Source organism: Pygocentrus nattereri, chromosome 9, assembly GCF_015220715.1.
Source record: "Pygocentrus nattereri isolate fPygNat1 chromosome 9, fPygNat1.pri, whole genome shotgun sequence".
NCBI classification, from domain to species: domain Eukaryota; kingdom Metazoa; phylum Chordata; class Actinopteri; order Characiformes; family Serrasalmidae; genus Pygocentrus; species Pygocentrus nattereri.
In genome coordinates, this window is record NC_051219.1 from 23854895 (window position 1) to 23882645 (window position 27751).

At 40.6% G+C, this 27751-nt stretch overlaps 1 protein-coding gene across 9 annotated transcripts in view; it reads right to left on the reverse strand.

Annotated features, from left to right (window-relative positions):
* Window positions 1-5227: 5227 nt before the first annotated feature.
* l1camb (L1 cell adhesion molecule, paralog b) overlaps window positions 5228-27751 on the reverse strand; it is an 86861-nt gene continuing 64337 nt past the window's right edge. For 6 of the 9 annotated variants that reach the window (XM_037541548.1, XM_017715587.2, XM_017715588.2 and 3 more), the window contains 19 exons: window positions 27365-27508; window positions 26822-26933; window positions 25966-26126; window positions 24615-24774; window positions 24139-24266; window positions 20281-20382; window positions 19854-20054; window positions 19593-19663; window positions 17276-17501; window positions 16964-17079; window positions 14706-14949; window positions 14169-14291; window positions 13099-13275; window positions 12738-12848; window positions 11334-11483; window positions 8990-9121; window positions 8613-8685; window positions 7951-7962; window positions 5228-7485 (listed from right to left, as the gene is read on the reverse strand). In XM_037541548.1, coding sequence (XP_037397445.1) covers window positions 7209-7485; window positions 7951-7962; window positions 8613-8685; window positions 8990-9121; window positions 11334-11483; window positions 12738-12848; window positions 13099-13275; window positions 14169-14291; window positions 14706-14949; window positions 16964-17079; window positions 17276-17501; window positions 19593-19663; window positions 19854-20054; window positions 20281-20382; window positions 24139-24266; window positions 24615-24774; window positions 25966-26126; window positions 26822-26933; window positions 27365-27508 — 2720 coding nt within the window. In that variant the 3' untranslated portion in view covers window positions 5228-7208. The remainder of the gene's footprint in view (window positions 7486-7950; window positions 7963-8612; window positions 8686-8989; window positions 9122-11333; window positions 11484-12737; window positions 12849-13098; window positions 13276-14168; window positions 14292-14705; window positions 14950-16963; window positions 17080-17275; window positions 17502-19592; window positions 19664-19853; window positions 20055-20280; window positions 20383-24138; window positions 24267-24614; window positions 24775-25965; window positions 26127-26821; window positions 26934-27364; window positions 27509-27751) is intronic. The other 3 variants (XM_017715591.2, XM_017715594.2, XM_017715592.2) reach the window with 3 other exon arrangements.

A 27751-nucleotide genomic window follows, 5' to 3' on the forward strand; every position in this document is an offset into this window, starting at 1 on the left:
TGGTGCCCAACCATATGCACCTTTTATGATTATCTTCCTTGCAGACACGACCAGTGACGCACTGCACAGGGAGGAGTGTGTAAGTAAAAGGTGCATTTACACTTGAATCTTTATGTGGCTTGCATACATCCAGATATTACCCCGAAATTCAAGTGACTAGGAGTAAATGGGGTCAAAGTGTCCTGGAATTAGCTGCTGGAGTAACTGTAAATGACTGGTCAGGGTAGAGCTAGTGAGAGCTGGTTCAAAATGGGAGGGGAGATATCTGACAGAGCCCCTTCTCAAAACAAGGCCCCCAAAGCACCATGGCAGACCTGGCCCATGGAGAGACTTGGGATAGATCTCATATCTTTAATCATTCATCCTTATTTTCTTTCCATGCCTCTTTTCCTTGCATATTAGCATAACATGCAAGGACAGAGGGACACCAAACATACTGTATTTGTCCATTCAAATGCCCTTCACTCAACCATCATTTTAACAGATCTGCCAATAAAAAACAACTATATTGTATTATCATCTCACTTCTCATATAGGAGCGCTTAAAATTCAACCAAATCAAATTTAATGTACTTTCTCCACCCCATTAACTGTAATCATCCAAAGACTACACCAGGTGGATGCGGACCCATTTTCTGGGTCACAGATCATACTTCTTCCATCTTTGAACACATATACATACTTTAAGTGCACTTAGAGGAACTTAGGAGAGGAAACATGTGCAACTCATGTCAGACCAGACCATGTCAAAATTATGCAGAGACAAAGACAAAACTGAGTCCAAACGATTTTAAGACCAAGACAAGACTTAGTACAAATGATGTCAACACCAAAACATGATTTTGAGGTAGACAGAAGATGAAGACCGAATTATGTTGAGGCAGAGACAAGACCGGTCCAGAAGATGTCAAAATCAAGACAAGACAGAATCCAAATGCTGTACAGCACATCAACACTGGACTCTGGAGCAGTGGAAATGTATTCTGTGGATTGACGAATCAAGCTTCTCTATCTGGCAGTGTGATAGATGAGTCTGGGTTTGGTGAATGCCAGGAGAACATTACCTGGCTGACTGCATTGTGACAACTGTAAAGTTTGGTGGAGGAAGGATGAATCTATGGGGTTGTTTTTCAGGGGTTGTTCTAGGACCCTTAGTTCCAGTGAAGGGAAATCTTAATACTTCAGCAGTAAGTTTCATAAAGGCATGACTGGGTGAGTTAAATGTGGAAGAAGTCGACTTGGACTTTACAGAGCCCTGATCTCAACCCCACTGAACACCTTTGGGATGAACCTTTGGGATGGAGACTGCGAGCCAGACCTTCTCGCCCAACATCAGTGTATAACCTCACAAACGCTCTTCTGGATGAATGGATAAAAGTTCCCACTGACACTCACTGACTCTCACTGTTATAGCTGCAAAGGGGGACCAACTCCATATTAATGTACATGAATTTAGAATGGGATGTCATAAGCAGGCAGCATATCTAGAGGCAAGGACAGTCTGGCAAAGAGCTCCAGAGTGGGGGCCAAGGGTGGAGCTAGGTTTGAGCTGGAGCTGAAAAGTCCATGTGCTGGCTCCTCTCACTTTTTTGCAACAAGATGCAACTGTCGCTTAAAACTGGCATGGTTTTAAAGTTTTCTTCTGTATCGACATAATGCTTCTGATAAAAAAATCATGTCACCAGATGACTTAAGGGAATATTTCAGTGTTTTCAATCAAACCTCTATCTGCAGGAAACATACAGCTGATTACAAAGGGACAACTGAGTGTACAGACAGCTGCAAAACCCAAACCGTGAGGCTTCTTAATAACACAGGACACAAGAAAAAGCAATATTTCTGTATTTTCTTATTCCATGTCTTTTTTTATTTAGTTTTTAGATACAGCACATAATGCAATCAGCAGGTACAAAGCCACGGTGTCTGAGGAGGAACTGACCATCGGCAAATCTTATTAACGTCCACTCTCTCCTCATCACCACAATCTCTTAACACGCTTTAACTGCTGCTTATAGAGCCTGTTGGTATTTCTTTCTTTTATTTTTTACTTTACTATGCCTTTTTATTGTCTTTTTCACTATTTATTTTCAAAAAAGAACGCAGCAATAGGAAGAAGTTTACATACAATATTATCATATTCCAGAAAAAAAGGTTGGAAAGTGAAGTGAGGAAACTGCCGCTTAATTCAGAGTTATCTCAACATAACTGCACCAAAAGTACACAATGAAAACCCACAGGTTTCACAAAACACATTCCCTTCATATGAAAATAGATATTTAATGCATTTAATTGACTACATGTTTTAGACTGAATCTATGGTAGTTTAAATATTTATCATGCATCTGACTCCAGTGGGTCATCACCGTGGGTTTTGGTCAGAAGGTCAGAAAGGCGAAAAACTTGAGATGTAAGTGCAAATTTGGACCACTAATCAACATCTAAGTATAACTGAATCTGAAATATTTTTATGAAGATTTTTTGTTTAATAAATCATAAAATGTTGGGAACAAATATACATACTCAATTTAAAATGATTAATCCTATTAAAGCTTCAAAAATCTAACAGCACAACAAATGAACTGTGTATTATACTCCACAGTGGTCCAATCTTAACTTATGCTGTTTAGATTAGGCAGCTTTTTTGCTCTCCTTTAGCCAAAAGTGTCATTATTTTGAGTCCATTATAAACCACAGCCCTGAGAGCGCCCCCTACAGTAAGAGCTTTTCCTTCACTCCACTCTCCAACTGCATAAATGACATTGCTCCAAATGCACTTCATTTAGCGCTGAATCATTTTCATTAAATGATGTACATATCAGTAGCTAGGATGCTTGTTTATTTTAGAAAACAAAGTTGGGGTCCCACCTGATCGTTTCCTACTCTTCTAAAAGTCATATCAAACATATCAAATAGGAAAATAAGAAATGCTCTAATGGCGTTGGATCACTAATAGCATGAGTGCACGTATATAAAAATGATGAAATCCTTTGAGGAAAAAAAAGCTAAGCAAAATACTAAATGACAATCTTCAGATTTATTTACATTCAAAATGTGATCGTTGATAAGTGATTCATTCTCGCCTCACCGATTCTTCCTGGGTATCTCTTGCATGACTCTTAACTGCCAGCATGACTAAAATTTATTGAGAGCGTATTCATATAGCTGGACTCTTACTAGCCTTTACGATAGAGAGGAGACTCTAAACATGGACATGTTTTCCTCCACAACACACAGAAGAGTGAAGGAAACAGCGGCTGAAACAAAAACTCACACAGAAGTTATTTCACACGGACTTACCTCAGACCTGGCAGGACGAATGACTTTCAATAAAAAAATTCAAGAAAATAATTCAACTGAAGTTCTGCAAACATGCACAATTTCAAACCTGTGCAGCAAATAGTTTTTTAGTTCTGATTTTTTGAAGTTAACCATAACCCTAGCAGGTTCTACACTGTGTTTTAAACACAGAGTTTAACTGCTGAAATCAACTATTTTCATGGTTGGTATAGTGTAGTGGTCAACACCTCTGCCTTCTACACTAGACTGGGGTTCAATCCCCACCTGGGCAAACACCCTACACTATACCAATAAGAGTCCTTGGGCAAGACTCCTAACACCGCCCTGGCCTACCTATGTAAAATGACCAAATTGTAAGTCACTCTGGATAAGAGCGTCAGCCAAATGTAAAATGTATATCAATTAACTAAAATTTACATTTATTAGTTTTTTTATTATTTTCAAAATATAGGTATATGTAGTTCTGCCACATTTCTATCACATTTGTGAATAACCCATTTCTGCATACCACACATGAAGCTGTTTTATGAGTTTCAAATTGCCTCAAAACTATTTGTAGCCATTTATTTTCTTAAAAGAAATTTCTTATATTTTTTTCTCAATAAGGACACGTATGTCTTACTATTATATAAATTTACAACTGTGGTATGAAGTATACAAGAAAAAACAGATTTACAGCTTTTCCTTTACAATGCTCCAAGAAGTCTATATCCTTTTTTTTCAAGGACACATATTCCACCATACCTTCATAAAACAGAACTGAAAAAATATTTGGAACACAGTTTTGAAATTTTGTATGGATGTAAGAATAGATTTTTTTACCCCCCCCCTCCCCAGCCAAAAAAAAGCCATGATGTGGCATGCCAAGTCCTAGGTGAATTGTGGAATAACTCACAGTAGTTCAGTTCCCTTGTGAGGCTGCACAGCTGCTTGTTATTGGTGGTCTGAACAATGCAGCAGGTTTTACAGTGTCTCGATGGTCATGGTTGATGGGACAGATGCAACAAAGACACTTGGTACAGATAAAAAAGGAGGAACAGGAGCCATAAGAAAATTCTGTAAGGCATCTCATCAGGATTCCAGCACAAAATAGTGACTGCTTCAGCACTAGGGGTTAAAAACAGGCACGACCTCACACACAAATCGCTGTATTAGTGTTCATACTCACGACTGCCTCTCATGCGGTTAGTTGCTCCAGCAAATATAGAAAATGCTTAGCTTTCTGATTGAGTAAAAGCACAAAAAGCACAAAATTTGGCTCCACTGCTGCTGTCGAATCGACTTTTTTAAGGTTTTGCCTTATATTGAGTTGCAACAAATACACTACTTTGAATACATAACACCCTCTGGATGACAATAACACCGGTAATGATATACATATATGATTCCTGAATCTTTCTTAATGGTTCAAAATGAGATACATCCATAAGGAAGAATTATAAATGTCAGACAACGAGTTACACACTGTACATGTATGCATATGAGAGTAATAGAGTATTACTATAGTACAATATGGTACTATAGAACATCGGATTTAACACATTGGGAAACTGGCTGTGATTTAGACTAAACTGAAAAGGCTTTTACAAGATTTTTCACTAAGTAGGTAAACTCTGAAATGTGTGCACTGAGGAAAATGTGTCCTGGGGTAAAGATTTTGCATTCAGGTATAAAAGGATGGATAGATGTGCAGATGTAAACCAGGCACTCAGACAGATAAAGTTTTTAAAAAAATGTCAAATGTAACAAACAAAAATAGATACATTTATAAAATATGAAACATGTGAAATAACGTTCTATAAAGTAAAAGAAAATAAACATTTGAGTATAAAAAAGTGATATGAACATCATGAGAAAAAAAGTCAATCAGCCCCACATAACTTCTTATTTGTGGTATACTGGTACTTCACTTAGACTTCTACCTACGTAACTTCCTCCTTCTTCCTTGACTACTCTTTCTTTCGTTCTCTCTCTTTCTTTTGTCTTCCTTTCCTCCCTGTCTCTTAATCTTCATTCTGGGGTGCAGCAATGCCCCTTTCACATTACACCACCTACAAGAGAAACATTCCCTCAGATGTCCACACCAAACCAAGATGTAGTGTGAAAGTGTCATAAGAACAGAGATAATGACATGGCACTCAGTAACATTCCTTATGAAGACCTGATCTATGAAACCGTATCATATAATATTAATGCACTAATATTATAGTCATATCCAATTCAGAGCAATGACTGAAAATCATTTGCAGGATTTTTTAAATGCATGATGCCTCATAGATGTTGATATGAGATTAAGGCTTTGGTTACACTGCAACAAATGATATCTTGGCAAGTGGAATCATCTTAAATCTAGTCAAAATATCAAATATTTCTCATTATATAATGTTGCAAGAATGTTATAAGATTTAACATAATCCTAGAGTTATTTTTTACTTGCTTTAAGTAATTTCAAGTGAATTTATTAAGTTTAAAGCTCTTTCAACAAATAATGCGGATATATTTTTGTTTCATGAAATAATGACAGAATAAGACAATTTATCTAGATACAACTACATATTACTTAAAGTGAGTAAAACATACCTAGAAATAGACTGAACAATATCCTTACAGCAATATCACAATGAGATATATTACATGCTACAATATTTTCCTTGCAAAGATAGAATTTCTTGCAGCATGGGGTTCAAATTAAGAGTTGAATTTTAGTTGAGTTATGTTAACTGACCCTCAGCCTGACCCTAATTCAAACCCCAGGATTCTCTGCAGAGTGTTCACAAGAAACATTACAGGAAGAACTGCTTACTGGAAAGCAAACATGGGCCAGCAGGAGATTGGAGAAAAGCAGAAGCAGGAGGAATACAGGATTAATCCCTCACTCACAGCCGTAAACACTTCTTTGGAGGTTTCAGTGATGTGGAATGTGTCTGGAATGTTCTGTTCTTAATGTTTGTCAGATCAGTGACTGTCTTTTCATTGAGATGAGTCTAAAAGCCTGGACAGACTGAACTAATTTCTCTTTGATTACAATTATTTGATGATTTTATGTGTACTTCTCATGTTGGACTGTTGGTGCTGCATGGCAATAGGAATTAAGAAAGCAATCAGCAAAAGCAAGTGGAATAACTTGGATACTATTGCCATTTGTCTTTACACTCTATAATGTTTACAGCATTGGTTACTGTCACAAACAAACACACAAAGTTGAACATTTTTGTTGCTCCATAATAGCTTAAACAATGCAGAATGAAATATGCTAAAATGTATTTTGTAGATGTTTTATTCATTGTGGTTGTGGTTTATTCAAGATGATTAAAAGACTAAATTAATAAAGTGATCAAAACGTGCCTATTTTGATCTACTCTTCTCCACTGATTGTGATTTCTGAATGCTGCTGCTGTTTACACAGTGACAGAAAACAAGTTAAGCTCTGATTCTCCAAGTTCACACATTTCACTGTGTGTGAACGTGTATTAAAGCTCTTCTGGCAGCAGATTTAAACAAGTTTAAGGAGTCACCACCAAATTCATGTAATATATTGCGCATATCAACAGGGTTAATATAATTCGATACATTTTTCTGCAACCAAATGTGTTCTATATTGTTGAAAACAGTGATTCCAAACGTTTGAACAATTGTGGGTACATTTTATGACATTGCATGTCTCCAAACATCAGAGCAAGTTGTCGATTCTCTAAAGTCTATCCAGGCCTTTAGACCAAAGTGAGTGCGAGGATTTGTGTGCTTGAAACTGCTCTAATGTTGCCGGCAGTGGTGGAAAATTTGCAGTCGTTTTCAGTCCTGTCGTGTCTTTTGTAAAGATTTTCAGTCCCAGAATGCACATGGGCAGTATTGGTATTAATCTGTATGTGAAGGAATGCCAGTATCGGAGTGAACATCTCAGTCCATTCATGTTAGTTCCCCCCCAGGATGCCGGTGACGGAGCTGGGGAAGCTCATGCTCGGGGGAGGCATGTTGGGATTGGTGGGGGACGTGGCCCCAGAGCTGTCGTGGTCACCAGCTTGGCCATGGTGGTCCCTCCGGCCGCTGTACTGACCTATAAACGAACCGTCTTCATTAAATTGGATGTCCACGCTGTCCCCGTACTCAGCTAGGCTGTCGTCACTTGCACGTTTGCTCTCCACACACAGTGACGGCTGGCTGATGGAGCGTTTCTCATCGTTATCACTGCTGAAGAGAGAAAGACTTCCAGTCTTAAAAAAAATAGACTAGCAAATAATCAAATTTGCACAAATTTACCCCTTACCCCAAAAAGATATATGGTGTATGAAGTTTCATTGGAGCACCGTGTAGCACAGTGGTATGAATCGCCTAAATGATTAGACATTTGCCTCAACTGTCTAACAGACTTGATGGACTATAGTATACACATAATTCAGGTCACTCTTGTTTTTGCTATGCAATGTCCATTTGTTTTTCCAGATAACACTTTGTTATACAGTGTCAGTGATTCAGACATGCAGTTAGCGCCATGCTAACTGGTGGGGTATAAGCTTCCATTACTTGTTAGTTACTTGCAAGAAAACCTTGCGAATTTGATGTTTTTTAAAACAAGCTAACAAGTCATTGCTTCTTGGTCATACTATATGTGGCATATATAAGATTCTAACTGTGATTCTGATTATTATAACTTACCTCTCCAGCGATCTGCATTGTGAAAGCATATGGGAGCACAAAAAGTAATCATTGGCCAAATGTCCGTGATAACATTTGGAGAAAATCATGACATGATCAAAAAACTAAAAATAATTAGAATAAAATTTAACAAATGTAGTTGCTCTCCAAAGATCTCCATAATAGTAACTTTACAGGAGAGAGCAAAAACATCCTTTACTTTTAATGTAAGTTAATGTAAAGAGATTTCATTACAAGCAATTTTGGAGCATTTCTATTAGTTTACTCATATTGGACCATTCTCACACCATGTAAAGGGCAAGTGCTTTCTCACACTGTCAAGAAATTATAATGACATAAAAAGAGATACATTCTTTGGACAGCAATGATATGGTTTTCAAGCCACCCAAGAGATAGAACAACTGTAAATAAAAATTTAAATGATTTTGAAAAATCTTAGAATTTAAATTATTAGTAATTTAAAATCTAAGTAATTTGGAAGAAATTCAGGCGATAATGAAATAACAATTTTTTTAACATTTTGTGCATGAATCGTAATACATTTAGAGGAACATATAAATAAATATCAGTAGTTTTACATATGTGCAAATATCTTCCAAATTATAATTAAACACTTTAGAATAATTATTTGTGTAACATCATGAAAAATACACAGAACTGACCTGTACTCTCCAATCGTCTCATCCTTAATTGGTCTAGCCTCTGAGTCCACCCGGCCGTCCTCTTTATCTTTCACTGTAAACAAGCAAATAAACAATTTTTAACAGAGAACTTTCCACAGATTTTGACTCGGTGCTTTGTCTAAAAAATGAGTTATTTCATAAATAATGAAATACGTTTTGGAAGATGTGGAGTATGTATAGGTAGACCTAACTACCTATTTTTTCAGTATGGGAGGTGTACACAACTGGAATATTACATTGTATAAGTGTATCTGCAATACAAATTGTTTTTTAGGACTGAAAACACTGATTTAAAGCTTCTGAACGTTAACCGGTTATGTGCCTGTCACTGTAACTGTATTGCAGTGTGAGTTAACCTGAGTATTTGCCGCCCTTGCTTCGTTTGATAAAGCAGAGAATGAGCAGGATCAGCAGCAGCAGCACTACAGCGCTGATTAGTCCAATAAACCAGCCCTCAGAGGCAAAGCCATTCTGCACCACAGCAAGCTCTGAGAGAGAAGAACAAGAAATTAATGTTGTAGGAAAATGAGAAAGAAAACAAGGCACTGTTTGGGGATGGTACTGATCCGATATCAGGTACCAGTGACCAGGAACTGGGCCAATATCAAGAGAAGAGAAAGGAAGAAATCCAATACGTTCATCTAGTCAGAAAATATTAAAGAATTGCTTGCAATGCTGCAAAGTAATTTAATGTCTTTTATAAGCACCTTAATGCTAAATGGTTTTTGCTCATGTGAGTACTGTTTACTATTAAGAATATTATTAAACTGAGGACTGCAGTCGAAACTCACGCCAGCACACTCACACGTGTGTTCTAGCTGGAACATTATGGGAAGAGACAATATAGTGTCTAACTATACTAACTAACTAGTGTTAGTGCCCATCTATGACCCTCACCCAACTATATTACATTTTATATTAAGAATTGTTTGCATTTTAATTATTAATCTGTTCTTAGAAAGCAAAAATGTGCCTTGTTTCTAGTTTGGGTGTAACATGACCAAAGTTCATGGTATGAGAGAGGAGAGCAGCTGTAAACGGACAGGAACAGAGCAGAAGAAAAAATGAGAGAGAAAAATCAGACATAGCAAGTTAAGTATTCTCCTTCCCTCAGTATGTGCTAATGTCCAAATATAGGCTAAAAAATATAGACTTCACCAAAATATTAAGAGCCATTTTGTCCTTACTTTGCTCTGGTTTAGCTCCCATCTCCACCAGAAAACTTTTCCTCAGAAGTAGAAAAGCTTCTTGTAAAATATCTCTCAGCGTTCAACTGTTTCATGAGGCTGAAGTCGCTTTTCATTCTCCAGCTTCTTGTTCAAATTTTCCTGTTCCACCTTAAATTCTGACTGAGGTGCCGAGTGTAAATGCAGCACCATTTAAGGTGGAACAGGAAAATTCAAAAAAGAAGCTGACTTGATCTTCGCAACTTTTTAGTGTTTAACAGTTTCTGGTTGCAGATTAAATGTACCAGGAAAGCAACTGCTCTGCTTATAAATGCAAATTAGTCCATTTGTCTCCAAACGTTCATCTTAAATCTCTCTCTTTACCTTTTTGTTAGCTACTAGCAAGCAAAACTGTGTGTTGACCTACAGTTTGTACGTCAACCTTCAGGGTTACAGAGAGGTGAATTAGCAGCATTTAAGACCATCTATTTTTGAAACTGTGTTAGAATGATCATCAGAGCTTTATTTTGCTGCAAATGAGGATTATTTTATTTTTATCAGGACAGTAAAAGAGCCGTATGTTGCTGAGCCCTGAGTTAGCATAAAGAACCAATTTAGCTTATATGAAGTTAAAGGGGAAAAGGGACCTGGACAAGAGCCACAATATATGCAGGGTGTGTCACACTAAACTAAAATATTTTGGAAACGACAGACATGAGAAACAATATTACGTTTCTACCCGTTTTCCTAGCAGTTGTACTTGCTTGCAAGCAGAGGACCATTGTGCAAGCGATGTCAAAGCTTCCCCCCAACTCGGAAGTGAATTAAAAGCTCTATCGCAACTTTTATTTCCAAGGATTTTCGTGCTATGCTGCCCCCTTTGGAGCCGAGATACAGTGTCCCGTCTTATTTTGCTGACACTGCGACCCCCCCCCCACTCTCTACAATGAGAACAAAACCGAAGTTACAAAAGTTAAAAAGAAAACGGGCAGGATAGCTGTCACATGTGTTGCGTGGATACCAGTGTCTCATGTACTCCAACCAAGAGCAGTGAATGACAGCCTTCCAGTGGATCATTACAAATACTTTGCATTAAAGGTACCAAACATCACACAGTGAGAAAAAAAAGGATGCATCAAGATTGTTTTACAATCACATCGCAGCCCTCTGAATCATAATCAAAGCAAATCGTGAGGTCCTTAGAGATTCCCACCTCTACTGAACAGTAAGGCTTAGTATGTAATAAACCTGAGATTTGAAGGGGCTCATAAAGTTTTCTGAGCCCTTTGAAAACAACTGTGAAGGGTATTAAACAAATAACACCTTCACTCATTCTTTGTGTGATGTCATTTACTCATCTGTGAGGAATCACTCATTTTCTGGGTGCTGTTTCTCATTATGCCTTGTTAGATTTTACCAATGTTAGAAAACCTGACAAGAGTAGCTATAAAAGAACATATTCAGCCTGGACAGATGAGTTGTCTTCTCCTCTGACCATATCGATGACTGTATGCAGCATCAGAGTATGTAATACCTGGCCCATTGGTCTGCAGTTCCTGCATCCAGAAGGTTTCGTTACTGAGGCGGATCTCCAGCACGTACTGTGTTCCAGGCTGAAGGCCTTGGAGCTGGTAGAAGGCCTGAGTGGAATTCACCTGCTCCGATTCCTCCCACTGACCTCCAACTGAACACAAACACATACAAATGAAGGCTTGACACCTATTCAAACTAAGTCCCAATCCCATTTCACCCCTCGCCACTACCAATTTTTCACTTTTAGGGGTAGGGTGTCCTAGTTGTTTTGTGATAAAAGGGTAGCATTAAGTGTTAGGGCCTTCCAAACAGAGGTTTTTCAGAAGCATAATTTATGAGCAAAAACAAAAAAAAAAGCGGCAAGATGGCTCCACAAGCAACCAAAAAAATGCCACAAATGTATTTTCTTCGATAAAATATTATAACTATTTTATTATCTTAGTTTAATGTTCTTTCATGTTCCTTCAGAACAAGCACAAAAAAATTGCTAGTATGTCTAGTAGCTAGCCAGCTAAATTTTCCGTGCCACCTTTAGTGGTTCAGCAGTTACATTTTGGCACCTTAGGCATCAGAACTGCTCCACCAACAGAGATGGAACAGCAAAATCTGAACAAGAAACTGGCAAAAGAAGCCCTCCTCTGCTATCACTGCAGACTGGCAGAGCACCGCTAGTAACCTGTTAATGAAGTAATATTCTTTTTTATGTAAGGGTTGTCCCATTTCGTAGGGAAGATTCCAATCACATCCCCTTGTATCTCAGTTCCAAGGCGCAAGGTGACACTCAAAAACAAGGAGTAGGGGTAAAAATAAGAAATGGGAAAAGTAGCTTTTTTCCCCAGACAAAGAAAGTGATATGACCGTTAATATCAGAATTTCCCTGCTAAGTCTATTAAGCACTGCAACTGTAGGGTGCGCCACACTGGCTACACCTGTACAGACAGACACTGGCTGTCAAAGTTTGGGTTTGCGTAACTTTTCAGGTGCTTACAAATTTTAAGTGTAACACAAATAGGCAGGTTTCATTTAATGCATATGTATATGTTTTCTTTTGGATCTTAATACAAATGACAATTATTTTAAATATACAAACAATATCATCTGCAAATACTTGTAGCAATATTAGTTATATTAAAATAATTTTCAACAAATCTTTTGACAAGTGGTGCATAATCGTATATAAATCAGTATATGAGTTATAAACAGACATGAACACTCAGGCAGACAGGAGCATCTGTGTAAATAACTCTGGGAGCCAGATTATGCCAGCAAACGTTTACATTAACATATGTAATCTATACATATTATATACTTATAAACTATGTAATATAAATGTGTAATTAGTTCTTAACCATTGATCTTTCTAATGAAGTGCTATGTTTCTCACTTTCCCCTCATCCCCTCTCACCAGTCTTCCGGTAATGAACGGTGAAGCCAATGTTTCGGCGTCTGTGGCTCGGAACCCAGCTCAGGTTCACGAATGTTTCTCCCACAGTTGCATTTACAGAGGATGGAGGCTCTGAACAAAGACAACAAATTGCAAAAGTGGTGAACAATTTCAAATTAAGCACCAGCAGAATAAAATTCAATGTAAAAATGCACCTGAAGTGAATTGGCTACATTTATTTTGGAATACCTACAGTGATTACAATCAACTATAAGTTTTAAAAGTACACAAAAAATTTTTTTTTTAAATATTTGAGTTGCATAAAAAAACTAGCACCACCAAATAGGGATTACATGAACTGAAATATGAAGTGCAGAGTTACCGCCGTCAAGCAAGGTGGATCCGTTAACTCTGGCTGGATCTCCGTCTCCTGCATTAGTGAGGGCTCTCAAGTCAAAGAAATAATGGCGCTGTGGGTTCAGGTTGCTCAGCGTGAAGTGTGTCTTTTTGGGATCATCAATGCGCATATATTCCAGCGTACTGGGACTGTTCTCTATGACTAGGGAACCAGTAGGAAGGAAGTTAGCCAAAAAAATATGTCTGAATATTCACACTTAAAGAATAATGCAAATGTTCTGGCAATTCACTTAATTACCATAAAAGTAAAGTATTCATCAATTAATTATCAATAAGGTCCAAAGGTCCAATGTTAAGGGTTTCACTAGGTTTACTAGCCAAACTAACCATTATCTTACCTTAAATGTTGAATATATTAGCTTGTTAACATGCACTTGGAAAAGAACACATAAAAACGACTTAAGATCTAAACAGATCTTTTATTCTGTCGTTTAAGAATATCATGAAAGCTATATTAAGAGAGCTTTCGTGCTATTCTAACCTGACAAAATAAAACATCAAATTAAAACACCTGCCTAAGTACCTAGACAGTTAGCTGTTTAGCTAAACTTTGCTAGCCTGGAGCTGTGATAGGTGTGATTTGCTTTGCTATTTAAACATCACTAGCTGTTAACTGCAATTACTGCTGGAATTATTTGTCAGAAATGAACTTATAAACAGGTAATGTTAAAATGCTTCTGGTTTAATCATAATCAAACAAGTACCTCTTCAGGGAGAATATATGCAAGTACAGAATAACCTAGTTGTAAATGGACTACAGTTCATACTGTAACTGTACATATATACAGTGGACCTATATGGTAGGTGTTTCTAATAAAGTGGTCAGTTAGTGGATGTAAAGAGAAGGTATTTCTAATAAAGTGGCTAGTGACTGGAAGTAAAAGGCAGAGGTTTCTAATAAAGCTAATGATTTAATCTGTTTATTCATTTCTTCACATGTGCTTTGGATTTAACTCTCAATTTGTGGTTAAACAAAAGAAACTTCTGAAGGTACTGCTAGAACAGTTACTTGTGAACAGTGAAAGAGAAACCTACACTCTTGGTAATTTAGAATATATCCTTTGAGGACTCCGTTGATCTTGCGCGGAGGTCTCCAGTAGAGGGTGAGCTCAGTCTTTGATGGACTTTCAAGCTTCCAGATGGAGGGTGGGCCAGGGACTGAAACCAAGAGGAGCAAAAAGTTAAGAATTAATTTGTTTTCACGGTGATGAAAACACACAAAGATCTTTTCAGGTGCTACCTGAGAGGTTTTTCCAACCATACATGGTGCAGGATCTAAGCATTAATAAAAAAAAATACTAAAATGCAAACTAAAAAAACAAAAAGCCTAAATCATTACACTCAAACCTTCTTGACCTCAATTTTCTTAAATAATTTTTTAGCAGCTGTGTGATGATTTAAGCAAGCAGTTAGTACCATGCTAATTGGTGGGGTATAAGTTTTCATGGTAGCTACATTAACCTATTAGCTCCAGAGCAAGTCTTGGCTGACTGACTAAATATAGGGTAAGTGAGAAAACTGTGTAAATGTAAATAGAAATTCAAGTTTAGATGCTGCTTTGTGCTGTATTACCTCCTTCTGGTGTTTTGAAGCTATAAGGCTCAGACTGAGGCCCATCTCCTTTCTTGTTGAAGGCAGCGATTGACAGCTGGTAATCAGAATAAAACTCCAAACCACTCAGAACCGCCTGTTCTTTTCTGTCTCCATAAACCACAATCACTCTGCTCTCCTCCTCTCTCTCCATGTCCCTCAGGGCCAGCTCTCTTTTACCTCTGTGATCATGGATGCCTTGTGGATGCAGCCTCCGCAGATAGATCTGCAAACAACAGATGAACAAATGTAGTCGCAATAATGCCACTGCTCCACAAGGAGCAGGAGGTTGACTTACTAATTAATATACACTCCCTGGCCTCTTTATCAGAAACCCTTGTCTGGAGCTCCACCTTGCTGGTGCACAATTAGAGACTACAGCTTATCTGTTGACCTGTTATCTGGACTGGTTTGACCACCACTGAGCTTCTTGCTTTACAACGCTGTGCAGTCCTCACCCTCAGATCTTTTCTTTTCCCACTTTACTATAATACTTCATACTAATAATGTTTGCTGTCCAGTGTCGACCATAGGAGGATGGGTTCCCCTCCTGAGTCTTGGTTCCTCTCAAGGTTTCTTCCTCTTTTAGGGAGTTTTTCCTTGCCACCGTCGCCGCTGGCTTGCTCATGGGGGCTCGGACCCGGATTTTCTTTTTTCTTTTCTCTTCTCTCTGTAATACTGATTGTTCTGTAAAGCTGCTTTGTGACAACACCTGTTGTAAAAAGCGCTATATAAATAAATTTTGCTTGCTTGCTTGCTTGACAGTTTGTGTTAGCCATCCTCCAGTCTTTCATCAGTGGTCAGCTTCTGACTACAAAGTAGCACTCGGCTGAATATTTTTAGGTGATGGACCACTCTTAACAAATAAGCTTCCATAGATGAAATGAAATTCCACAGGTCTACAAAATGGTGGTATTAAAAAATTCTGGTTTACTGCAGTGACATCACAGCCAATGCAGGACTCTTGTGATGTTTATTTGTACTGCAGACCAGTACAAATAAAGACCACTGGTCTACTAAAGACCAGATCACTGACCATTTTGCATGCTGCTATTTCAAGCGACTAAAAATACTTTTAATTGAATTTCAACAAGAAGTCATTGCTAGGGGGAAACATGATTTGTGCAGTGTGTAGATGTGCTATAAAGTTTTCAGCATTGTGAAGCTGGATTGGGGTCAGTGGCCCACAACTTTTACCAAATTTTATAGGTTTTCCCTAACTCACATTAACCTATTTCTATTAATACTACTGTATACACCACCAACAACGCTGTGTCTGAAACACTCAAAAAAGCACCACACTACCACATCAGTGTTATTTCTGTGCTGAGAATGAGAATACCTGGACACCAGCAGTCCTAAGGTCAGAAACTGACTAACGATAAAGGTTGTGGAGGGAGACTGGTAACCTGTGAAGTAGCAGATGGACTACAGTCTGCAACTGTACACCTATGTACATATCATCATCAATGTTAACCGCTCAGTCCAGATAGGGTTGCGGTAGCAGTTGAGAGAGCAGAGAATCCCAGATGACTGCCTTAAGGAGACCCACACCTTCAACCTACCGACAGTCAAAGTTTCTCCACCCTTGCCGAATACAGCTTGGGCGCAGCCACCTTGACCACTCCTGAGTTGCTGGAAAGTTGTCAAGAACCTCACTGAGGCCGAACGAAAGTCTTTTTCCATGGCCTCACCAAACTCCTCCCACACCCTGGATTTTGCTTCTGCCACCATTGCAGCTGACACCTTTTTTGCCTGCCGGTACCTATCTGCTGAGTCGGGAGTCCTTCAGGCCATCCAGTCCGTAAAGGCCTCTTTCTTCAGCTTGACAGCCTCCCTCACCACCGGTGTCCACCAGGAGGTTCTTGGGTTACTGCCCTGACAGGCACCCACAAGCTTTTGGCCATAGGTACGCCTGGCAGGTTGCACAATGGAGGTTTTGAACAGGGTCCATTCAGACTCCATGTCCCCTACCTCCTCCGGGACATGAGAAAAGCTCTCCCGGAGGTGGGAGTTGAAATCATTCAGAACACGGGCCTCGGACAGTCATCCCCAGCACACCCTCACAATTCGCTTGGGCCTACCGGGTCTGACTATCTGTGTACTGACCACCTATGTACATAGTGGATCTATAAGGTATATGTTTCTAATAAAATAGTAGGTGAGTAGTATCACTTTATATGTATAACAAACACCATAATAACTGAGCAAGTTAAGAATGACTGAGTATGTAGGCATACCTTATAGCCTTGCAAATGTCCACGTACAGACTCTCTACTGACTGCATTCCATGTGACATTAACAGCTGTGCCGTTGATCTGGGACACATTAATCCTAGTTGGGGGCTTCTCGGGAACTGGGGGAAAGGAGGTATTTCACATAATTAGTAACAAGCAATAAAAATAAGCAAAGAAATGGTAAACGTGTCCAGGTTAACACATGACTAAGAAAGACACCATCAAAAATTAAGTTCTAATAAAATTGACATTCTGATTGAATGTATAATAAAATGACCATCCATAATATGAAAGGCATTATTTAGAAAAACGTACAGTCTTCTCCTGAATGGCCGATTTCAGAAGTAGGACTGGGACCTTCACCCAGCCTATTAACTGCTTGCACCTTGATCTCAAAGGCGGTGAAGGTGCCGGTATTGTTGACAATGAATGGTGGATGGGACACATAAACATGCTCCCAGTTAAGCTGCTGGCCAGCCGACTGACGCCAAAACACCTTATACCTAAAATCTGGCCCATTAAAGTGTTTCCGCTTCATCTCCTGAAAGAAAGACAAAAAAAGCAAGTCAGAGTAACTGTCTATGTTGTTTTCTTATAACAATATGCTTCTTATTTTGTGCTTATGGAGTCCTGAAGGGATGCACATTGCCGCTGCCGAGAATTGTTTGTCTCAATGTTACAAGAAACAACCTAGAACATGGGTGCATGAGTCCAGTTTTAGAGGGCCGGTGTCCGCACAGTTTGGTAATTTACCTACTAAGACACACCTGATTGTATTTATCTGTTAACTGCCAGGTTTAGTGTGTGTGTTTAAGTAGGGAAACCTCCAAACTGTGCTGGACACCAATCCTCCAGGACCAGAGTTGTGCACCCCTGACCTAGAACCTCTGTGTTAATGGTTTGTGTGTATTTATATTGTATTAGTATTATATAATAATCTTATATTAAGCAAATATGATCACTGGTATTAAATACTATTTGTCCCCAGATGTTTGAGGTTAATGATTATTGGTGACAATCATGTAGGTTCAATTTAACATCTCCAAATAGCCTGACTTTGGATTTGGACTGTGGGTGGAAACCCACTCAGACACAAGGAGAACATTCAAACTCCATACTAAAAGGACCCTGATCGCCCCAGCCAGGGAACCAAACACAAGCTCCTCTGGCTGTGAGGAGACATTGCTACCACCGATTGAAAGATGGTTCATTCCACACACACACACACACACACACACACACACACACACACACACACACACACACACACACACACACACACACACACACACACATTTTCTAACCCACTTCTCCCTCAGGGGGAGACGGTTGCTGGAGCCTATCTCAGCGGTCATTGGGCGGAAGGCAGGATACACCCTGGACAGGTCGCCAGTCCATCACAGGTGGTTCATTCCAACATAATTCAATTGGTTTTCATTATGATTATGTACTCTTGTGCTTGTCTTGTGTTATAGTGACATTAATGAAAGTTATATAGTGACTGTACCATTACAGTGCAAGATACCACCAATTAGTTTTAGTTGATTTTTGATTAATGTATTCGACTAAAGTTCAGCTTTGCTTTTGTCAGCCAATGTGTCATACAGCTTAATAAAAAAGCACCTTCTTTGTTATTTAATGTCCTAGCTATAAAGTGAAATTTAAGCTCAAAGAGCTTTAGGTATGACTACAGCAATCAGAAAAAACTTCAATAATTCATATATCAGGGAAAGTGATATAACTTTTGCTAGTGTCTGTAAGTGTCACTCGCACACTTGCACACTGTCCCAGAATGTCTCAGAGACATTTAATGGGGCATAAAGAATAATAAGATGGATTGAATGAATTGTTCCTTTAGGTTTAGAATTAAGAAGCAGATTTAGCCAATAGAGTCTGGCACTCTGAGACAGATGCACTCTCAGCCCCAGTGATGTCATGTGCACATGCATTCTCTCACGCAGCCTAACGGCAGGTTAACTTTTGGCTGCTTCTGCTTAGCTACATAATCACCTAATCCATTTCTTGTCCATAACACGGCTAGAGAATAAATCTGAATATACCACCCTGTTGTAAAAAGATATAGAACCCATTAAAAGTGTCTGTTGGTTCCTGGTGGTTTTCAGTAGTCACTGATGGTATTCTTTGTTTTCCTGTTGGGTTGATTTCACAGAGTAAAGGATTCGTTTGATCAGGTGTTTTGGGGCTGATTCCAGATATATTTGGTCATTTTCTAATGGTCTCTAATGGCAAACATCAAGCCAATTACCATTAGGAAGCAAAGCCCTCAGGTTTTATTCAGTTCTGATTGTTTTCAGCGCGGCTTTCATGAGGTTCAACAGTAGAGTGTTTGTTTTTTCTGCAAATAAACCCGACATTCATGTCTTATTGTCATGATTTTATTTTGAAAGTTTCCATATTTAATTATCTTATTATCAGTACGACACCGTTAAAATATGATCACTGTAACAGTTTGCTGTCTTTCTGCATAAAACAGACAAAAACACTGTGGTGGCAGAGCGTGCACTGACGTCATTAATAGGCTGGCGCTGTATGTCAGGCTTAGAGTGCTTGTCTGCAGCCAAACCCTTTTTGTTTTATATGGTCATAAAGAGTATATGTGCTCTCTGTGTACCTCCCATGTGATGACCATGCTGTCTGGGTCAGTAGACTCGCTCATCACATTTTTTGGGTAAGCATCAGGTTCTGTAGACAAAGAAATAAAAAGTCATGATAACTCTGTGAGAACATTTCTTACTTGAGGGCCAGATGCTAGCACACAAAACAAATTGCTTACATTTTTATATGTGCAGGAGAGCCAGCATAAAAAACTACATATTTTTCATTTTGTTCCACCAAAAAATGAGAGCGCAGTACAGCTGTGCTAGTAACATACTTGCAGGGGGTGTTGCATATGATTCTGATGGCATGCTGAAGTCACTCATCCCGATCTCATTAATGGCTGCCACTCTGAAGTGGTAAGTGCAGAAAGGCAGTAGAGGAATCTCAATGCGGTTGATTTCTGCAGAAATTTGCTCCACCACCTTCCAGCCACTTGCCTCTGAATGCACATCTTCTCTCATTTCTATCACATAGTCTACAGAAATGCAGAGGAACAGGTAGTAAAAAAATAATAATGTGAACGTTTTTGATTTCAAGTAATTTTCATGGTTTTATTCAAACTCAAAATTTTCTATTATACTGTTAAAAGTCAGCAGTTTACTGAAATTAATATGATAAATAAAACATTTCTTCAGATTTATGTTCAGACAATCTCAGAGAACATATGGATTATCAAAATATGGGCTTTTTAAAAAAATTACCCAACACAGGGCTGTTGTTTTCATTTCCAGGGGTCCAGGAGAGAGTGACACTGCGGCTTTTCTTCTCAGAGAGCTGGAGCGAGTGAGGGACATCTGGCTTATCTACAGAAAAAATATGAGAATTTCTACTGAGTAACCTGGGCCTGTCCCTGACAGTGAATGAATGACTCTTACCTGTATTCACTCATTGATTCTGTAATTCCAGCATTCACTCACTTGTTTTGTCATCCATTCACTCCCTTATTGTCTAAGTCACTCAGTTACTTAATTCTAAATTCTTAACACTTAATTATCTTAGTTTTTAATTAATGCACTGTCTAATTCACTGATTCACTTATGAATTCTCTAATTCTCACTTATTCTCACACATTCATCCACTCCCTCATTGATTCACTCATTCACTCCCTCTCACCAATTCACCCTCTCACTCCCTCACTCACTATCCATCCATCCATCCATCCATCCATCATCTTCTGCTTCTCCGGGGTTCGGGTCGCGGGGGCAGCATCCTGAGCAATGAAGCCCAGACCTCCGTTTCCCCAGCCACTTCCACTAGCTCCCTGGGAGGGATTCCGAGGCGCTCCCAGGCCAGCTGGGCGATATAGTCACGCCAGCGTGTACTGGGTCTTCCCCGGGGTCTCCTCCCCGGTGGACTTGCCTGTGACACCTCCCAAGGGAGCCGTCCAGGAGGCATCCTAACAAGATGGCCGAACCACCTCAACTGGCTCCTCTCGATGTGAAGAAGCAGCGGCTCTACTCCGAGTCCCTCCCAGATGACCAAACTTCTCACTCTATCTCTAAGGGAGAGTCCAGCCACCCTGCGGAGGAAACTCATTTCGGCTGCTTGTATTCACGATCTCGTTCTTTCGGTCATTACCCAAAGCTCATGACCATAGGTGAGGGTGGGAACGTAGATCGACCAGTAAATCGAGAGCCTTGCCATATGGCTCAGCTCTTTCTTTACCACAACAGACCGGTAAAGAGCCCGCATCACTGCTGACCCAGCACCAATCCGCCTGTCAATCTCCCGCTCCCTTGTACCATCACTCGTGAACAAGACCCCGAGATACTTAAACTCCTCCACTTGAGGCAAGAGCTCATCCCCGGCCCAGAGAGGGCTCTCCACCCTTTCCCGCGTGAGAACCATGGCCTCGGATTTGGAGGTACTGATCCTCATCCCAAACCGATCCAGTGAAAGCTGAAGTTCACGGCCTGATGTCCCCAATAGGACCACATCATCTGCAAACAGCAGCGATGTGACCCTGAGGTCACCAAACCGGACACCCTCCACCCCCTGACTGCGCCTAGAAATTCTATCCATAAAAATTATGAATAGAATCGGTGACAAAGGGCAGCCCTGACGGAGTCCAACTCTCACTGGGAAAGAGTCTGACTTACTGCCGGCCATGCGAACCAAACTCCTGCTTTGTTTGTACAGGGCCTGAATGGCTCGTAGCAAAGAGCCATGTACCCCGTACTCCCGAAGCACCTCCTGCAGAATACCCCGGGGAACACAGTCGAATGCCTTCTCCAAATCCACAAAGCACATGTGGACTAGTTGGGCAAACTCCCATGAACCCTCCAGAATCCTGGAGAGGGTAAAGAGTTGGTCCAGTGTTCCACAACCAGGGCGGAACCCGCACTGCTCCTCCTGAATTCGAGGTTCGACTATAAGCCGGACTCTCTTCTCCAGTACCCCTGCATAGACCTTACCAGGGAGGCTGAGGAGTGTGATTCCCCTGTAGTTGGAACACACCCTCCGGTCCCCCTTTTTAAAAAGAGGCACCACCACCCCAGTCTGCCAATCCAGTGGCACCACCCCCGATGTCCACGCAATGTTGAAAAGGCGTGTCAGCCAAGACAGCCCCACAACATCCAGAGCCTTGAGGAACTCGGGACGGATCTCATCCACCCCTGCAGCCCTGCCGCCAAGGAGCTTTTTAACTACCTTAGCGACTTCGGCCTCAGTAATGGACAAGCCTATTCCCGTGTCCCCAGACTCTGCCTCCTCACTGGAGAACGTGTTGGTGGGATTGAGAAGGTCCTCAAAATATTCCTTCCACCGCCCAATGACGTCTTCAGTCGAAGTCAGCAGGACACCATCTCCACTATATACAGTGCTAGTGGCACACTGCTTTCCCCTTCTGAGTCGCCTGACGGTTTGCCAGAATCTTTTCGGAGCCGACTTAAAGTCACTTTCCAAGGCCTCACCGAACTCTTCCCACACCCGGGTTTTTGCCTTGGCAACGACTGAAGCCGCAGATCGCTTGGCCTGTCGATACCTGCCAGCTGCCTCTGGTGTCCTACAGGCCAACCATGTCCGGTAGGACTCCTTCTTCAGCTTGACAGCATCTCTCACCTGGGGTGTCCACCACCGGGTTCAAGGATTACCGCCCCGACAGGCACCAACTACCTTGCGACCACAGCTACAGTCAGCCGCTTCAACAATGGAGGAGCGGAACATGGCCCATTCTGAGTCAATGTCCCCCACCTCCCCCGATATCTGGTCAAAGTTCTGACGGAGGTGTGAGTTGAAGATCAATCTGACAGGTTCTTCTGCCAGACGTTCCCAGCAAACCCTCACTATACGTTTGGGTTTGCCTGGTCTGACTGGCATCTTTCCCCACCACCTGATCCAACTCACCACCAGGTGGTGATCAGTTGACAGCTCAGCTCCTCTCTTTACCCGAGTGTCCAGTACACATGGCCGCAAGTCCGCTGACACGACTACAAAGTCAATCATTGAACTGCAGCCTAGGGTGTCCTGGTGCCATGTGCACTTATGGACATCCTTGTGTTCAAACATGGTGTTCGTTATGGACAAACTGTGGTTTGCGCAGAAGTCCAAAAACTGAACACCACTCGGGTTCAGATCAGAGAGGCCATTCCTCCCAATCACACCCCTCCATGTCTTACTGTCGCTGCCCACGTGAGCGTTGAAGTCCCCCAGTAGGACAATCGAGTCTCCAGGAAGCATTTTCAAGCATCCCTCCCAAGGACTCTATGAAGGCTGGGTATTCTGAACTGTTGTTCTGTGCATAAGCACAGACAACAGTCAGGACTCGTTCCCCAACCCGAAGGCGTAGGGAAGCTACCCTCTCGTCCACCGGGGAAAATCCCAACATACAGGCGCCGAGTTGAGGGGCTATGAGAAAGCCCACACCTGCCCGCCGCCTCTCACCATGGGCAACTCCAGAAAAGAAAAAAGTCCAGCCCCTCTCAAGGAGATTGGACCCAGAGCCCAAGCTGTGTGTTGAGGTGAGCCCGACTATATCTAGCCGGTATCTCTCAACCTCGCGCACCAACTCAGGCTCCTTCATCGCCAGTGAGGTAACGTTCCAAGTTCCAAAAGCCAGTTTCAGCAACCGAGGATCAGAACGCCAAGGCCCACGCCTTCGGACACTGCCCGATCCACAATGCACCGCACCCCTACTACTGCCCCTCCCATCGGTGGTGGGTTGATGGGAGTGGGGACTCATGTAGCTCCTTCGGGCTGGGCCCGGCCGGGCACCATGAGTGAATGCCCGGCCACCAGACGCTCGCTGGCGAGCCCCTCCCCCAGGCCTGGCTCCAGGGTGGGGCCCCGGTAACCCTGATCCGGGCAGGGTACACAAGTCCTGCTTTCTTGTTGTCCTCATAAGGGTGGTTATGGATCACACTTTGTCTGGCCTGTCACCTAGGACCAGTTTGCCATGGGAGACCCTACCAGGAGCTTTTGCTCCAGACAACATAGCTCCTAGGGTCCTTCAAGCACACAAACCTCTCCACCACGATAAGGTGGTGATCCATGGTGATCCTCACTCACTAGTTCACTGTAAAAACTCAGGAATTCCAAGATTTCATTTGTTCATGACTCACCAACCACAGTGAGGGACCCGATGGCTATGTCCATGTCCAGCTCAGTAATGACCTCACAGCTGTAGCGTCCAGTGTCCTTGTGCTGGACGTCTGTGATTTTGAGAGAACCATTCTCAAACACCGTGTACCTGTGTGATGCAACCAAACAGATCATTACACTCTCAAACCAGATGTGTTCTGTTTTTTTTGTTCCTGAAGCGGTATTTAAAGAACTTCTCAAACATTTTTAAACCTAATATAATCAGAATTACCGCCTGCCCTTTGGCTTCTATCATGTTTTAGTACAGGGAAACTTTTTGTCTAGTGTAGCAGAAGGAGATAAGCCTTAAAAATGTTAAATAATTCCTTTAAAACTATAAAAATGAATATTTACTCATTTTAAAATTTTACATTCAAAGCCAACAAAACAATGGCATTTTGTTTTGAATTTGAGTTTTGCAGTAAATTTTCTCTTTAAAAAAAAATCAAGTGTTTACTTGTCATCCTGCGCTGATGTTGTGATTTTCTGGCCATTTTTCCTCCACACGATGGTGGGGTCCTTGAGCTGAAGGTCCACTTCATACTGGCACTGCATAACTCCAGACTGACCACGGAGAACCTGAAGGTGCCGTGGAGGACTTATAATCTGAGTTCTGTCTGAAAAAAAAAAAACAGGCCCATGTCAGTAAATATATGGTACACTTCATACACTGCTCATTAAACATTTGGAGACACCTACTGTTTTGAAACATTTTAACACAAATGAGCATGCTTTGTTTATGGCTACACAATAACTCAACATATTAAATAACTGTTTAGATAATAATAGATAATTCCTTGCAAAAAAACTGTTAAAGTGAACATATAGTTGCTACCTTGGGTATAAAGCCCAAAGCCAAGCATCTGCACATTTTGTAGAAACTATAATTTACCTTTCTATAATATTCCCATCTACAAAGTAATTCTGATCTCGAAAACAGACCCTCAGTCTTAACCTTATGTGATTACTCACTGCCTGGCAAAAGGTCTTGCATTTCATAATGTAATTTACCACTTTAAAGTTTAATCAGGTTTATTTAGAGGAAAACAATAGCACATATGTAAATATTTACACCAACATTAGTGACAGTGCTAGCTTGGGAATGTTCTTGCTCATTTCCAACCATTATTGTGATGTCATCACTGAACAGCAATCAATCCTTGTTTAACCCCAGGAGTCTGTGAGGATTTTCTTCATTTTTGAATATTTCTTCAAATATTCTTAGATTGATACCCACATATTATATATCAAAACGTTTAGAGCAATCTCAGCTCTCTCTATAATGAGGCCTGGAGCACTCTGTAAAGAGATAAATGGGCCTAAAAGCTGAAAAAACGAAATCCGGTTTTAGAAATTCTTAATAGTTTTACTATTTTTAGTAATAGTTTTACTCATGTAGACGATTGTTCTGGTGCTTGAAATAGGTTTATCAAAGCATAAGGGTTACATATGTAGTGGAATGTTCTCTTCATTGCTTTTTCCAAAACTGCTGCAAATTTCTACACACCACTGTGCCTGAAGGCGACTGAACGAAAAATCCAGTGTTTTCATCGTGATGGGTCAGTCCTTTATGATTTTCTGACTGTCCATTAAGGTTCAACAATTTAACAAACTGTAACTTGTCACATTAGTTTTTGTTGAAAAGTGCTTTACTGACTGATTGTCGGGTAGCTGCTGTGAAACTAAAATAACAGAAGAAACTCACAGTCTGTAATAATATTAAAATTATAGTATTTTATTACATGCTTTATAAGTAATTATGATGGGTTTTGATATGACAGCTTGCAAAACTGCATCTTCTTACTTACTCAGAACATCCAGAAGGGCAGTAATGGACAGGCTGGAGTTTTTCACTGAGCAGAAATAGGGTCCTGCATCCTCTCGGCTAACGTTGGTGATCAGTAATGTGCCATTGGTCATCTGGGACATTTTAGGGTTAGACAGAACTGGTTCATCTCCTTCAGTTTCCCTGAAAACAACACCAAAAATATAAATATAAGTATAGTCATGGTACAGAGAGACTGAAACAGATGAAAACTGACCATTAACCTTTGTGTGGTGTTTGTGGGACCCATTTTCAATGTTTACCAAAAGAAAAAATAGTGATTTATTATTACTTCAACCTCAGATTCCTTGGCCTTTACTCATTTTCTGTGAAGAATATATAAAATAACACATTTTCAGTGACTTCACGCTGTTCACCCCTATACATTTATATTACACATGTGGTGCGGTGTCCCCTGTTCTCCTCCTACATGACCTTCTGTTAATGTGTGCATGTGTCTGTGTGGGTGTCTGTGTTTGTAAATGTGTTTGTGTGTGTGTGTGTGTGTGTGTGTGTGTGAGTGTGTGTGTGTGTGTGTGTGTGTGTGTGTAAGGGTGGACAACATGGACAGGCTGCTGACTGGCAACAGCTGCTAAAGGAGAACTGTACGTTGGTCACTTGTGATATTTTAAACATTTGGCATTTTTACATAAATTGTTATGGCACAATTTGGTGATTTACCTGGTCAAGCACACCTTTTAAATCTGTGTCAGAGTGTCAGACCTCTGGACTAGAGGAGCTACAAACTGTAACTGTACAAGGTAGAACTACAAGAAAATCGTTTCTGATAAAGTGAAAACTAAAAAAAATAGAGGAAAAATAATGCATTTGTGTCTGACCAGCTGATCATCGGTCGTGGAGAGCCGAAGGTGCTGCAGTTGAGGGAAGCAGAACTGCCCTCTGTCACTCTGTAAACCTCCTGATTTTCAGTCAGCATCTGAGGGGGGAGCTCTGAGAGAGAGAGAGAGAGAGAGAGAGAGAGAGAGAGAGAGAGAGAGAGAAGAGTTAGACATTAATGAGAAAAAAAGAAAGAGAAAAAGAGAGAAATGAGAAGAAAGAGAAAGAAAATTTAATGGTGAAAATAAGAAAGTTAGACAAAACAGAAATAAAGAAAGAATGATGAGATTAAAAGAATAAAGGACAGAAGACTTCCAGAAAAAGAAGAAAGAAACAATAAGAAAAAAAGTAAAATACGTGAAAAACATAATACATAAGAGTAAGATAAAAATAAAAATGAAAGAAAAGATGGGAGGAAAAAGATGAAAAGAAGAGTAAGCAAAGAAATGTTAGGAATTTATATGATCATATTGTAATATTGGTTGTAACGCTCTTTATTGAAGGAAACAGTGTGGTGTCCTGTAGGGCTGTGGACAGTGACTGACCGATGATGTGGATGTAGGTGTTGATCAGGCTGCTTCCGTATATATTGGAGGCTTCACACTGATACACTGCAGTGTCACTGTAGGAAACGCTACTCAAAATCAGTGTTCCCCCCGTAACCTGCCGCCTCCATTCTTCATCCGTGTCTAAAACACACACACACACACATACACAGCAGGTTAATAACACAACAGGGCTTCAGTGGAGAACCACGACTGCTGAAGTTAGAGCTTCAGCTCAGGCCATAAATGTCAGAAACTCCTAATTGGGTAATTTTTCATTGGTTGTTTCAAGATTTTGACCCTTTTTTGGAGCTTTGCCATTTTATTTTAGTGTTAATGGGTATATAAAGTGGGCGGGGTCGGTGATATAACATAGTTCAGCTAAGT